Source organism: Salmo trutta, chromosome 22, assembly GCF_901001165.1.
Source record: "Salmo trutta chromosome 22, fSalTru1.1, whole genome shotgun sequence".
Taxonomy (NCBI): Eukaryota; Metazoa; Chordata; class Actinopteri; order Salmoniformes; family Salmonidae; genus Salmo; species Salmo trutta.
The window spans coordinates 18405252-18421584 of record NC_042978.1 but is presented as its reverse complement, the minus strand read 5'-3'; the positions used below and the strand labels follow the sequence as shown (position 1 = coordinate 18421584).

The window sequence follows — 16333 nt, the reverse complement described above, 5'->3', positions numbered from 1 at the left end:
TGTCTGAGGAAACACTGTTCAACTGATGACCGAAGTCAGCCTGCAGGTGCCCGGCCCGCCACAAGGAGCTGCTACAGCACGATGAGACAAGTAAAGCCCCCCCGGCCAAACCCTCCCCTAACCCGGATGATGCTGGGTCAATTGTGCGCCGCCCTATTGGACTCTCGATCACGGCCAGTTGTTATACAGCCCAGGATCGAACCCGAGTCTGTAGTGACACCTAAAGCACTGCGATGCAGGGCCTTAGACCATTGTGCCACTCGGGAGGCCCCGTGTATTGAGTTTTAATAATTTAATAACTCAACAAAATTGACACTAATTGATCAGTGTACCTTTAGCTGTTACTTCTGTGAACTTTCATTATCCTCCCTCCTCATGAGGGAGAGAAATTAGAAAATATCTTAAAGATATGTGGGTTTTTGGTAACGGAATTACAACGCACAAGTCAATATTTCTTACATGCTGACCAGACCGCACACGCGTGTGCGTCTGCGTGCGCCATCACGCACATGTTGATTTTGTCCACCCACACCAGACGCAATCAGGACACGCAAGTTTAAATATCAAAACAAACTCAAAAAAGCATGAAACATTTATGGCAATTGAGCTAGCTAGCTTGCTGTTGCTAGCTAATTTGTCCTGGGATCTAAACATTGGGTTGTTATTTTAGCTGAAATGCACAAGGTCCTCTACTCCAACAATTAATCCAGATAAAACAGTCAACCGAGTTCGTTTCTAGTCATCTTTCCTCCTTCAGGCTGTATTTGGGACAAAGCATTCACTAAACCTCAACAAAATCTTGTAAGAAATCATGTGGAAATTGAGCAAGTTGAGGTGACTAAAACTACTTGGAGTAACCCTGAATTCTAAACTGTCATGGTGAAAACACGTTGATACAACAGTAGCTAAAATGGGGAGAAGTCTGTCCATAATAAAGCACTACTCTGCCTTTTTAACAACACTATCAACAAGGCAGGTCCTACAGGCTCTAGTTTTGTCGCACATGAACTACTATTCAGTTGTGTGGTCAGGTGCCACAAACAGAGACCTCGGGAAATTACAATTGGCTCAGAACAGGGCAGCACAGCTGGCCCTTAAATGTACAAGGAGTACTAGCATTAATAATATGCATGTAAATCTCTCATGGCTCAAAATGGAGGAGAGATTGACTTCATCACTACTTGTTTTTGTAAGAAGTGTTGACATGCTGAATGCACCGTGGTGTCTGTTTAAACTACTAGCGCACACTCTACACACATGGATTTTGTATTGTAGATATGTGATAGTAGAGTGACCTGAGGGAACACACTTAATGTGTTATGAAATGTAATGTAACGTCATGTAATATTTTAAATTGTATATACCTGCCTTAATGTTGCTAGACCCAAGGAAGAATAGCTACAGCCTTGGCTAATGTGGATCCTTAATAAATACAAATATGCACTGCAGATAGGCCTATGTCACGCAAAAGCCTCACGAGTAGATATATTTATAAACCTTTTATGGATAGGCTACTTGGCTAAAGAATGGCCAGGATAAGGACACCGGACACAATGCTGTTGAACCAGCTTTCGTTATAGTAGGGTAAGAGTAGCCTATAAGGATTCGACCCACCCGTTGTATAATTGACAATAATGGAATGGTCTTTTTGAAACATTTCTTGCACATAACTGGTAGGTTCCTACGAAAATGTTAGGTAATAACTTGAGAACGCGCTCTAAAGTTGTCTTTACGTTTGTTGTTAGCTGGGTGGATAACCTTTCTATTTTACGTCAATTGGTACTTCATCAGTCCAAAACTCAAATCAATATGCTATCGAGGCACATACATAGGTCTGGCTTGTGTAGACTATAGAATCGTTTCTATGTTCAAGCGCAGTGTGAAATTGATGCACTGTAGCTACTTACCTACTGCCACGCACATCACGTCCACCAAGACATACATCTTCTTTTTTCTCAAATCCATCATTTTCTTCTATTGATAGAGGCTGCCAGTTGATCAGACACGTGTTTGGAAACTTAGTTTACGAGTGTTGCCATTGAGTCCGCAGAGTAAAACGTATGCAGCCAACCTGTATTGCGAGTTCTTCCGGATTGTAAGATATTTTCTTACCTGTCCACAGATGTTGACACCTATGTGCGCAATTTTTAATTGCGAAAAATGTCTTCCAGACTCAGACTTTAGTCATCTTAATCGGCGACAGTGTTAAATTCTTACCCTCATATTTTGGTTGTAATGACAGGCTTGAAAAATAAACCTTCGTTTTTACAGTAGTTGAGGCGTCCTACAAACCAACACAACCCTCCACGCCACAGATCCCTCCTTCCCACTTCCTTGCAGTTTTTTACTCCCACAATCTGACGTCGAATAGTAGGCCTACATTATCTGCTCCAAATTTGAATGTAATAATTGACACTGACAGCAATAATAAAATAAAGCTGAGCAGAAGTCTGTCTTGCTGGTGGTAAAGTAGTTAGTTTGAGTAGCCTACAGCGGACAGCAGCTGATTTGTGTATGGCGGATGTACTTCACTGTACTGTGTATTGATTGATAAATGAGCCATACAACTTTGGGGATATTTAATAGCATTTCCATAGATCAGTGTAAACTTACTGGGAATTTGGGGGAAACCCATGGTACTACATTCATGTTGACACGTGTGATAAATAATGATTTATATCTTAATTAGAGTTGTTATATGATATTGCCTTGAGGGCATTCAAGGCAAGTAATAATGTATCACTCCAAACATGGCAATAACAATATCTTATATTCAATCATGACATAACCAAAATCTATCGACTCTAGCCAGTAGGCTACAGACCTCAGCGGCCACCCCATTAGAGCTCGGCGATATGGATATTACGATAAATTGCCTGAATTGATACAATAACATTAAATAGGACGATACGTTTATAACAATGTGCCCCCCGGATTTATTTATTTATTATCCTTTAAACTACTCATACTAGGTTGATGGTTTTAGCCATCAATTGTGCCATCATCCATATTAGCAAACTTATTTCATTTCAAACATTTCTCTAGTATAGGCTACTTAACGTAAAGAACGATATCAGCAAAATGCCTGCGATAAGTGATCGGTATGGTCGGGTGGATCGTTTAATCGTCCCAGCTCTACACCCCATGCCTAGTTTCACTGTCCTGGGTCAATATTGCTTACTTGAATAACATGTGCATATATTTCTATACAGTGCCTGACCCTTAATTCAGTAGGCTGTACAGTATTTAACTATCCTCAACAACAACAAAAAAAGCCCCAGGGACGCTGACTCACACGACTGGAGTTGGCCGGTTGACGTTGGGTAGTAAAAACAAAATTGGGTCTAAATGTGACATTAGTTGTGGGCATTAATCAAAGCGGGGTGGACCCACGGTGAGTAATGGGCTCAGTATGTGGAAACATTAATACTCTGCGAAACAGGACAAAACTTACAATCTTACAAAAGCAAAATTACTTTTACAAATCCTGCTGGGACTGTATAATTAACATTACCAAGCAACAGCAGGACTCCAAGGAGCTGGGATCATTGAAGGATTTCTGTTTCTTCATTAGGACTAGACTGGGGCTAGGCTTATGTTCTAGCCTGGCATGACACCCTTCTCGCCTTTCTTATAACACAGGAGTAGCTAAATACCAGGAGTTAGACATGCATCAGTAGATAAGATGATATTTCAGCATATATTTGTAAAAGTTTATATATATGATTCATATATTTTGAAGTACTTTTCATGTGGCCTTGCACTTTGACTTTGCCAGAAAGCACAGTAAGATGCAATGAAAACCTCAGTGTGTTATATCAGAAACAAACTCAGGAAATCTGATAGAAAATCAAGGACAGTAAATACAGTTTCAAAATATAGCAGCCAGGGATCAGACATCCTAAGAAATGGTACTATCACTTATACTGGCATGCAACAATTTCAAAGATTTTACTGAGTTACAGTTCATATAAGGAAATGTCAATTGTAATAAATTCATTAGGACCTAATCTATGGTTTTCACATGACTGGGCAGGGGTGCAGCCATGGGTTGGCCTTGGAGGGCATAGGCCCACCCACTGGGGAGCCAGGCCCAGCCAAAGATAATTAGTTTTCCCCACAATAGGGCCTTATTTTACTGCTGCTCTTTAATTATTTGTTACTTTTATGCCTTTTTTGGGGAGGGGGGGGGTATTTTTCTTAAAATTGAATTGTTGGTTAAGGGCTTGTAAGTAAGCATTTCGCTGTAAGGTCTACACCTGTTGTATTCGGCGCATGTGACAAATAAAATCCGATTTATTACACAGACAGAAATACTCCTCACCCCCCCCCTCTTGATATGCAACACCTGTCAGGTGAATGAATTATCTTGGCAAAGGAGACACTCACTAACACCGATGTGCAAAATAATTTAAAGAAATAATTAAAAAAATTCTGATCATGAAACACGGGACCAACCCTTTTTTTACATGTTGCATTTATATTTTTGTTCATTGTGCATTCAAAATCAATAGGTTTCTGCCCCCTACTGGGTGAGTGGGGACAATGGGGCTGTATTTGAAATTATAATAATAACTTTAAACATGTAATATTGGTTAGACTAACAATAGCATTAAAGTGCAACACAGAGTAATCAATGAAAAGAATAATTTCACAAAATGAGTCCTACTCTGTGTAGTTTCTTTTGACTGCCAGAGATCTTCAATGAGAGCATTTGTCTACAGATATGTGTAGTGGATCTGTGTTTTTCCATTTTGTAGTGCACAGTCCCATTTTGCTATCTGGCATTCAAAAGTACCTACCCCCTCAGTGAAAAAGACTGTGGTGTATTTAGTCTCGGAGTTCCAGGTTGACAGGCTACTATGTGCGGGGTCAGAGATTCTGCTTTATCCTGCAGAGAACAGACACTGTTATCAGACTCTCAGACTAAGTGGAGGCCAGTCTGCAGTCTGCTGCTAATCAGCCAAGGAAACATGTGGGTCTGGTAGAATGCAGCAGGCTGATAAGACATGGGGAGAGTTGCACTGCAGGCCATCTAGGCTGCTCTCTCTATGGCTCTCTCACCTCTGTCTCCAATGTAGGCAGGTCAGCAGTATCAGGACAGTGAGCACAGCAGGATGGTGTCCACTGAATCGATGCCCTCTGGATTGGAACATACAGACACATATATGGATTAACATCCACAAACACAAGTGCACATAAACACACACATATGGATGAACAACTGTCTACTCCAATGGAGGTAAGTCAATAGAATAGTTCCAACATCTCTGCCTGTCTTAGTCCTCACCTACAGCCGTTGGACCAGCAGGACTCCTTCCATGTGGATCCTGTACAGTCCAGACAAACCACTCAACTGGTACCACAGCCGTTCTCCTGGTGTAACTACAACCTCAGGATTTCCTCTTCAATCTGGACATAGAGGCTGTAGTTGCAGCTGAAGCCATGTCTCTGCTCCAGATGAACAGACTCCCACTGCAGGACAACTTCTGCTCAGGTTCTGCACCACTGCCTTTGGGCCAGCAGAGCGGGCTGAAGAGTCAGTGTAAGAGGGTGAGTATAAAGGAATACAATACATCCACAAAAATGTATTCATTATGGTGACAGCTACTGACAAATCAATGAATGAGCTGAGCTAAAGCCTAGGACATACATTAGGTCTGTGTTGTGTGTGTGTGTATATTTTACCTCCTTGCCTGGTGTAGGCTTGTCCTACCCAGTCTCTGCACCATACTCAGGCCTCACAGTCTAGCTGTAGCACAGCTCCGGCCACACGCCCTCTGACAACAACAATACTCCCACCCATGTTTAGAATGTCATTCCATGCAACAGCACATTCTTGTATGTCAAGTCTTTGGACATACAACACATACTGTAAAAGGTAGGGCCCAGAGTTTTTCCTGATCACATCACCAAATAACGCCTTGGGTGCTGGGAGATCATACCATTAGTAAGACATATGTATCATTTTACATTGCATACACATTGGACACAATACAACTAAAACTATGCAAGTTTCTGGGCATTTGTTCAACTTCATATCAAGATATAGACTCCTGCACAATGCTATCATCTTACTATTTTGCAAAGGTATTGACATCAATGGTCAAATATAGTCAGAGTCTGTACCTGTGGGGGTAGGGTCAGGTGACAGGAAGTGTCGGACACACTCAGGGCATTGCAGTCACCTGTGTGCAGTGCATTCTGGAAACCCTCAGTACAGCAGGACACGTTAAACCACAGGACTGAGCATTTCAACTGACTCTTGGGTGGGGACTGCAAGACACACAAAGACAACAACTCAAACTGAATGTTTATAGAATACGCATGTAGACACTTTAAAATGAAATGGACCTGAGAGAGCAGAGTGACTAGCTCTAGCATAGTGCCACCTCACCTTCCACAGCAAAGTCACTCATCTCATGTCTGCCCCACCTACAGGCTGAACGATACTCCCGGCCAAACTGAACAATCTGGGGAGAAGGGCCTTGGTCAGGGAGGTGACCAAGAACCCGATGGTCACTCTGACAGAGCTCCAGAGTTCCTCTGTGGAGATGGGAGAAGCTTCCAGAAGGACAACCATCTCTGCAGCACTCCACCAACCAGGCCTTTTGGGTAGAGTGGCCAGACGGAAGCCACTCCTCAGTAAAAGGCACATGACAGCCTGCTTGGCGATTGCCAAAAGGCACCTAAAAGACTCTCAGACCATGAGAAACAAGATTCTCTGGTCTGATGAAACCAAGATTGAACACTTTAGCCTGAATGCCAAGCGTCAAATCTGGAGGAAACCTACCACCATCCCTATGGTGAAGCATGGTGGTGGCAGCATCATGCTGTGGGGATGTTTTTCAGCATTAGAGACTGGGAGACTAGTCAGGATCGAGGGAAAGATGAACGGAGCAAAGTACAGAGAGAGATCCTTGATGAAAACCTGCTCCAGAGTGCTCAGGACCTCAGACTGGGGCAAAGGTTCACCTTCCAACAGGACAACGACCCTAAGCATACAGCCAAGACAACGTAGGAGTGGCTTCGGGACAAGTCTCAATGTCCTTGTGTGGCCCAGCCAGAGCCCGGACTTGAACCCGATTGAACATTTCTGGGGATACTTGAAAATAGCTGTGCAGCGAGGCTCCCCATCCAATCTGGCAGAGCTTGAGAGGATATGCAGAGAAGAATGGGAGAAACTCCCCAAATACAGTTGTGCCAAGCTTGTAGCTCCATACCCAAGAAGACTCGAGGCTGTAATCGCTGCATAAGGTGCTTTAACAAAGTACTGAATAAAGGGTCTGAGAACTTATGTAAAAAAAATATTTCAACATTTCTAAAAAAAACACTTTTTGCTTTTTCATTATGGGGTATGGTGTGTAGATTGATGAGGGGGAAAAAACTATTGAATTTGTTTTAGAATAAGGCTTTAACGTAACAAAATGTGGAAAAAGTCAAGGGGTCTGAATACTTTCCGAATGCACTGTATGGAGGAAAAAACGGACAAACTTAACGCCAACACCTGCTGTAGATATATGGTGCCTTCAGAAAGTATTCACACCCCTTCCTTGACTTTTTCCACATTTTGTTGTTTTACAGCCTGAATTTAAAATGGATTACATTTAGATTTTGTGCCACTGGCCTACACACAATACCCCATCATGTCAAAGTGGAATTATGAATTTAGAAATGTTTACAAATTAATATAAAATTCAAAGCTAAAACTTCTTCAGTCAATAAGTATTCAACCCCTTTGTTATGGCAAGCCTAAATAAGTACAGGAGTAAAGATTGCTTAACAAGTTACATGGATTCACTCTGTGTGCAATAAAAGTGTTTAACATGATTTTTGAACGACAACCTCATCTCTGTACCCCATACATACATTTCTCTGTCAGGTCGAGCAGTGAATTTAGAACAGATTCAGCTACAAAAACCAGGGAGGTTTTCCAATGCCACACCTACACTGTGTGCACAATTATTAGGCAAGTGAGTATTCTGATCTTATCATTGTTTCTATTCACATTTTCGAATTCCAAACCATATAAACTTGAATGGTTATTAGATTTAATCATTTTCAGGTGATATGTATTTGTGTAATGAGAAAGTGAATAACACCTTATATCAAGGTGTGCATAATTATTAGGCAGCCTCATTACCTCAGGTAAAATGGGCCAAAAAAGAAATTTAACTGACACTAAAAAAACAAAAATGTAAAATGCCTTTCAGACGGATGCGACACTCTTTAAATAGCTAAACTATTGAGGTGTGACCACCGGACATTCAAACGTTTTGTTGCGAATAGTCAACTGGGGTCCAAAAAATGCATGTGGAAGAAAAGGCGCAAATTAACTGCAAAAGACTTGACAAGAATTAAACGTCAAACTACCAGGAACCCATTATCCTCCAGTGCCACCGTATTCCAGAACTGCAACCTACCTGGAGTGTTCAGAAGTACAAGGTGTCAAGTGCTCAGCGACATGGTCAAGAAGACAAACAAGACCCCCATTGAATAAGATTCACAAGTTGAAGCGTCAAGATTGGGCAAAGAAATACCTGAAGACAGATTTTTCAAAGGTTTTATGGACAGATGAAATGAAAGTGACTCTTGATGGACCAAATAGATGGGCCCGTGGTTGGATCAGTAATGGACACAGGGCACCACTTTGAGTCAGGTGCCAGCAAGGTGAAGGAGGGGTACTGGTATGGGCTGCTATCATTGAGGATGAGGTAGTTGGACCTTTTTGGGTTGAAGATGGACTGAAACTCAACTCCAAACCTACTGCCAGTTTCTGGAAGATTATTTTGTCAAACAGTGGTACAGGAAGAAGTCCTCAGCATTCTAGAAGGCTATGATCTTTCTGCAGGACAATGCTCCATCACATGCATCCAAGTACTCCACTGCTTGGCTAGCCAGCAAGGGCTTCAAAGATGCCTGAATAACGACCTGGCCCCCTTCCTCACCTGACTTAAATCCTATTGAGAACTTGTGGGCCCTTCTCAAACGTGAGATTTACAGTGATGGAAGACAATACACATTTTTAAACAGCATTTGGGAGGCTGTGGTTGCTGCTTCAGTGAAAATTGATTGTGAACAGATCAAGAAACTGACAGACTCCATGGATGGAAGGCTCATGGCAGTTATTGAAAATAAGGGTGGCTATATTGGTCACTGAATATTTTTTGAGAGGCCAAAAATGTTGTATAATTGTCATTTTGTGTTACTTATCTGTTACACTTACTCTAAAAATTGAGAATAAGCAAGTGAGTTGAGAGAAATTATTTTTGTAATTTAGTTGCCTAATAATTGTGCATACATATATTTCCCTGAGAAAGACAAAACTCACTTTTCCTTTGTTAAACATTCAGGTTTGAGGTTCAAAAACATTTTGGATTGACTGAGAGCATTGTGTTTGTTCAACAATAAAATTAATCCTGAGGAATACAATTTGCCTAATTGTGCACGCAGTGTATTGGTAGATGGGTAAAAATGAAATCTCAGACATTGAATATCCCTTTGAGCATGGTGAAGGTATTAATTACACTTTGGATGGTGTATCAATACACCCAGTCACTACAAAGATACAGGTGTCCTTTGTAACTCAGTTGCTGGAGAGGAAGAAAACCACTAAGGTATTTCACCAGGAGTCCAATGGTGACTTTATAACAGTTACGAGTTTAATGGCTGTGATAGGAGAAAACTGAGGATGGATCAACAACATTGTAGTTATCCACAATACTAACCTAAATGACAGAGTGAAAAGAAGAAAACCTGTACAGAATAAAAATATTCCAAAACATGCATCTTGTTTGCAATAAGGCACTAAAGTAAAACAGCAAAACATGTGGCAAAGAAATGAACTTTATGTCCTGAATACAAAGCGTTATGTTTGGGGCAAATTCAACACATCAGAGTACCACTCTTAATATTTTCAAGCATGGTGGTGGCTTCATCATGTTACTGGTATGCTTGTCATTGACAAGGACTATGGCGTATTTTAGGATAAAAAGAAACAGAATAGAGCTAAGCACAGACAAAATCCTAGAGTTAAATCTGGTTCAGTCTGCTTTCCAACAGACACTGGGAGATGCTTACCAAGACAACAGTTAATGTTCCTGAGTGGCCTAGTTACAGTTTTGACCTAAATTGCCTTGAAAATCAATGGCAAGACTAGAAAATGGCTGTCTAGCAATGATCAACAACCAACTTGACAGAGCTACAAGAATTTGAAAAAGAATAATGTGCAAATATTGTACCATCCAGGTGTGCAAAGCTCTAAGAGACTTACCTAGAAAGACTCACAGATGTAATCGAGGCCAAAGGTGATTCTAACATGTATTGAATCAGGGGTGTGAATACTTACGTAAATTAGATATTTCTGTATTTAATTTTCAATATATTTGCAAACATTACTAAAAACAGGTTTTCACTTTTAATCCCTTTTGAAATGAGTCGAACACAACAAAATGTGGAATAAGTAAAGGGGTATTAATATTTTCTTAAGGCACTGTACATATTATACACATCACACTGTATACATCATATAGTCCTACAGTAACTGACAGATTGGAGATGACAGTGGGCCACACACCTGCTCCTTTGTGCTGTACTGCAGCTAGTAGACCAGAGCACCAGAGGAGATACGTTTCTTGGACACGGAAGCTGGAATTTGTAGTGCACTGCAGCTTCAGGCATCTGGGTCTGCCTTTCAGCTTGGGAGGACTGGGGTGGGAAGCTTCAATGAGGGGAGAGAGAAAGACCTAAAGATGTAAAGTAAGATTTGTGTTAAACGTGTGTATAGTCTATTGTATTTGACACTGTGTATTACCTGCGTCTATTGTAACGGCTGGAATGGAATAAATGGAGTGGTATCAAACACAGCAAACATATGGAAACCACATTTGACTCTGTTTCATTTATTCCATTCCAGCCATTAATGAGCCTGTCGTCCTATAGCTCCTTCCATCCTGTCAGGATGAGCCTGCAGGAAGGGTACCACGAGGGAGGAGGATGTCTTCCCTGTAATGCACAGTGTTGAGATTGTTTGCAATGACAACAAGCTCAGTCCGATGATGCTGTGACACACCGCCCCAGACCATGACGGACCCTCCACCTCCAAATCGATCAGGCATCCAGAGTACAGGCCTCAGTGTAATGCTCATTCCTTCAACAATAAACGCGAATCCGACCATCATCCCTGGTGAGACAAAACCTCGACTCATCAGCGAAGAGCACTTTTTGCCAGTCGTGTCTGGTCCAGCAACGGTGGGTTTGTGCCCATAGGCGACGTTGTTGCCGGTGATGTCTGGTGAGGACTTGCCTTACAACAGGCCTACAAGCCCTCAGTCCAGCCTCTCTCGGCCTATTGTGGACCGATTGAGCACTGATGGAGGGATTGTGCGTTCCCGGTGTAACTTGGGCAGTTGTTGTTGCCATCCTGTACCTGTCCCGCAGGTGTGATGTTCAGATGTACCGATCCTGTGCAGGTGTTGTTACACGTGGTCTGCCACTGCGAGGACAATCAGCTGTCCGTCCTGTCTCCCTGTAGCACTGTCTTAGGCGTCTCACAATATGGACATTGCAATTTATTGCCCTGGCCACATCTGCAGTCCTCATGCCTCCTTGCAGCATGCCTAAGGCACGTTCACACAGATGAGCAGGGACCCTGGGCATCTTTCTTTTGGTGTTTTTCAGAGTCAGTAGAAAGGCCTCTTTAGTGTCCTAAGTTTTCATAACTATGACCTTAATTGCCTACCGTCTGTAAGCTGTTAGTGTCTTAACGACCGTTCCACAGGTGCATGTTCATTAATTGTCTATGGTTCATTGAACAAGCATGGGAAACAGTGTTTAAACCCTTTACAATGAAGATCTGTGAAGTAATTTGGATTTTTACGAATTATTGTTGAAAGACAGGGTCCTGAAAAGGGAAGTTTCTTTGAATCATTCTGTGGTGGCACCAGTGCTGGAACATGTCAGTCTGCCTTTGTTTCCCTCGTGGTTGGGGAAATACATGTTGCAGGATTTACTGGCCTTTATTTCTAACTAATGCTGTCTATTTTTTATTTAACCTTTATTTATCTAGGCAAGTCAGTTAAGAACCAATTATTATATACAATGACGGCCTACCCCAGCCAAACCCTAAACCCGGACAATGTTGGGACAATTATGCGCCGCCTTATGGGACTCCCAATCACAGCCGGTTGTGATACAGCCTGGAATCAAACCAAGGTCTGTAGTGACACCTCCACCACTGAGATGCAGCGCTTTAGACCGCTGTACCACTCGGGAGGGGCCTAATATAATCACAAGCAGTTACTTGTGCAGTAGATGTTGTAGTATGTGATGGCATCGTACATGTTGACCTGCAGTGTGTTGCCTGTGTCTGGGGGAGAGCCCTGTCCAGGTGTCCAGTAGCAGGTCACATTGGCCCAGGCCATGAAGACACACTGAGGCTTGCTAGGGCTGAGGGAGAACTCTGCATGGACCAGATGGAAAAGAGAAGATATAGATGATTAAAGGTGTGTAGAAATAATGTGTTATTGCTTGTCATTGGCTGAACAAACCACAGCTCTCCTTTTAGAGAGCTCTCAAGAAATACCAACAAATTATAGCCCTTTCTGATATACTCCCGGATGTTACTGTGCATTCCTTATTAATGTAATTATCTATTTAGTCTATATCATTTATATATCCAGGAAGTCATGATGAGATTAACTAATCTCTTTTCCAAATCAAATTTTATTGGTCGGCATACACATATTTAACAATGTTATTGTGGGTGTAGCGAAATGCTTGTAACAAAGTTGCTTAGGAGCCAGAAACAGAGTGGCCATGTCTATCAGCGCCATCAAATGAGACCTGTATCCTGAAAGGCAACACAAAATCAAGAAACAACATGTGAAAAATAAAACATAAAAAAGCAATACATTACAAAATGATTTTTAAAAAACACAATGAAAAGAAACAATCCAAAACAATTGCATTCCTCCACAACCAAGCTCTGAATTAAGGTCCTGAATTCATTTAAAGGGGAAATCTGCAGTTGCTACAGTACATTAATAATATACTGCTCAAAAAAATAAAGGGATCACTTAAACAACACATCCTAGATCTGAATGAAAGAAATAATCTTCTTAAATACTTTTTTTCTTTACATAGTTGAATGTGCTGACAACAAAATCACACAAAAATAATCAATGGAAATCCAATTTATCAACCCATGGAGGTCTGGATTTGGAGTCACACTCAAAATTAAAGTGGAAAACCACACTACAGGCTGATCCAACTTTGATGTAATGTCCTTAAAACAAGTCAAAATGAGGCTCAGTAGTGTGTGTGGCCTCCACGTGCCTGTATGACCTCCCTACAACGCCTGGGCATGCTCCTGATGAGGTGGCGGATGGTCTCCTGAGGGATCTCCTCCCAGACCTGGACTAAAGCATCCGCCAACTCCTGGACAGTCTGTGGTGCAACATGGCGTTGGTGGATGGAGCGAGACATGATGTCACAGATGTGCTCAATTGGATTCAGGTCTGGGGAACGGGCGGGCCAGTCCATAGCATCAATGCCTTCCTCTTGCAGGAACTGCTGACACACTCCAGCCACATGAGCTCTAGCATTGTCTTGCATTAGGAGGAACCCAGGGCCAACCGCACCAGCATATGGTCTCACAAGGGGTCTGAGGATCTCATCTTGGTACCTAATGGCAGTCAGGCTACTTCTGGCGAGCACATGGAGGGCTGTGCGGCCCCCCAAAGAAATGGCGTCTCCAGACTCTGTCACATCTGTCACATGTGCTCAGTGTGAACCTGCTTTCATCTGTGAAGAGCACAGGACGCCAGTGGCGAATTTGCCAATCTTGGTGTTCTCTGGCAAATGCCAAACGTCCTGCACAGTGTTGGGCTGTAAGCACAACCCCCACCTGTGGACGTCGGGCCCTCATACCACCCTCATGGAGTCTGTTTCTGACTGTTTGAGCAGACACATGCACATTTGTGGCCTGCAGGAGGTCATTTTGCAGGGCTCTGGCAGTGCTCCTCCTGCTCCTCCTTGCAAAAAGGCAGAGGTAGCGGTCCTGCTGCTGGGTTGTTGCCCTCCTACGGCCTCCTCCACGTCTCCTGATGTACTGGCCTGCCTCCTGGTAGCGCCTCCATGCTCTGGACACTCCGCTGACAGACACAGCAAACCTTCTTGCCACAGCTCGCATTGATGTGCCATCCTGGATGAGCTGCACTACCTGAGCCACTTGTGTGGGTTGTAGACTCCGTCTCATGCTAGAGTGAAAGCACCGCCAGCATTCAAAAGTGACCAAAACATCAGCCAGGAAGCATAGGAACTGAGAAGTGGTCTTTGGTCACCACCTGTAGAACCACTACTTTATTGGGGGTGTCTTGCTAATTGCCTATAATTTCCACCTGTTGTCTATTCCATTTGCACAACAGCATGTGAAATGTATTGTCAATCAGTGTTGCTTCCTAAGTGGACAGTTTGATTTCACAGAAGTGTGATTGACTTGGAGTTACATTGTGTTGTTTAAGTGTTCCCTTTATTTTTTTGAGCAGTGTATATATATATATATATATATATACCAGATGCTTCATCAGAGCCCAAAATATAAACTTGTTTGTTTGTATCGCCTCAAAACATGGTTAAAACTATAATTTGTATTTAATGTATGGTCAATCCTTGTATCCATAGCTCTGTCCGTGAGTCCATGAAACAGACTGCTGTAACCTAGCCTACTTTAGGTTACTGAGGGTCCAGCCTACACTCTGATAAGAAACCCTGTCAAGTGGACATGTCGAGGTAGCAGCATGCCAATTTCACAACACCTAGTCCATCAAGGGCTCTTAAATAGTGAGTCTTTTATTTTTACTTTCATAAGAGAAGCAAGACTTGTTCCAACTTCCAATGCCTGTAGACCCACCACTCTAAAAAGTTAGACAAATTCTCACCTGAAGCAGTGCAAATATGAATCCCTACGAAAAGAGCCACTATTACCAGACTCCTGTCGTCCAGCCTGAGTTAAGGTGAATCCCTGTACCTCCAGCACCCTGAGTTAAGGTGAATCCCTGTACCTCCAGCACCCTGAGTTAAGGTGAATCCCTGTACCTCCAGCACCCTGAGTTAAGGTGAATCCCTGTACCTCCAGCACCCTGAGTTAAGGTGAATCCATGTACCTCCAGCACCCTGAGTCTGCCCATCTGAACCCTCTCATTGGCCTGAGTTAAGGTGAATCCCTGTACCTCCAGCACCCTGTCTGCCCATCTGAACCCAATCCCTGTACCTCCAGCACCCTGAGTCTGCCCATCTGAATCCTCTCATTGGCCTGAGTTAAGGTGAATCCATGTACCTCCAGCACCCTGAGTCTGCCCATCTGAACCCTCTCATTGGCCTGAGTTAAGGTGAATCCCTAAACCTCCAGCACCCTGAGTCTGCCCATCTGAACCCTCCCATTGGCCTGAGTTAAGGTGAATCCCTGTACCTCCAGCACCCTGAGTCTGCCCATCTGAATCCTCCCATTGGCCTGAGTTAAGGTGAATCCATGTACCTCCAGCACCCTGAGTCTGCGCATCTGAACCCTCCCATTGGCCTGAGTTAAGGTGAATCCCTATACCTCCAGCACCCTGAGTCTGCCCACCTGAACCCTCTCATTGGCCTGAGTTAAGGTGAATCCCTGTACCTCCAGCACCCTGAGTCTGCCCATCCGAACCCTCTCATTGGCCTGAGTTAAGGTGAATCCATGTACCTCCAGCACCCTGAGTCTGCCCATCTGAACCCTCTCATTGGCCTGAGTTAAGGTGAATCCCTGTACCTCCAGCACCCTGAGTCTGCCCATCCGAACCCTCTCATTGGCCTGAGTTAAGGTGAATCCCTGTACCTCCAGCACCCTGAGTCTGCCCATCTGAACCCTCTCATTGGCCTGAGTTAAGGTGAATCCATGTACCTCCAGCACCCTGAGTCTGCCCATCTGAACCCTCTCATTGGCCTGAGTTAAGGTGAATCCATGTACCTCCAGCACCCTGAGTCTGCCCATCTGAACCCTCTCATTGGCCTGAGTTAAGGTGAATCCCTGTACCTCCAGCACCCTGAGTCTGCCCATCTGAACCCTCTCATTGGCCTGAGTTAAGGTGAATCCATGTACCTCCAGCACCCTGAGTCTGCCCATCTGAACCCTCTCATTGGCCTGAGTTAAGGTGAATCCCTAAACCTCCAGCACCCTGAGTCTGCCCATCTGAACCCTCTCATTGGCCTGAGTTAAGGTGAATCCATGTACCTCCAGCACCCTGAGTCTGCCCATCTGAACCCTCTCATTGGCCTGAGTTAAGGTGAATCCCTGTACCTCCAG

At 43.4% G+C, this 16333-nt stretch overlaps 1 protein-coding gene and 1 long non-coding RNA gene across 2 annotated transcripts in view; both read right to left on the bottom strand.

Moving 5' to 3' along the window:
* Nucleotides 1–2349, bottom strand: part of LOC115158277 (phospholipid phosphatase 2) — a 29259-nt gene extending 26910 nt beyond the window's left edge. The window contains exon 1 of the mRNA XM_029707033.1: nt 1908–2349. Within this exon, the coding sequence (XP_029562893.1) occupies nt 1908–1968 (61 nt within the window). The 5' untranslated portion in view covers nt 1969–2349. The remainder of the gene's footprint in view (nt 1–1907) is intronic.
* Nucleotides 2350–4835: 2486 nt separating this feature from the next.
* LOC115159002 (uncharacterized) lies at nt 4836–5458 on the bottom strand. The gene is made up of 3 exons (XR_003868809.1): nt 5291–5458; nt 5065–5142; nt 4836–4891 (listed from the first exon to the last, which is right to left on the bottom strand). It is a non-coding gene; the product is annotated as an uncharacterized LOC115159002 (long non-coding RNA).
* Between the last annotated feature and the right edge of the window lie 10875 nt (nt 5459–16333).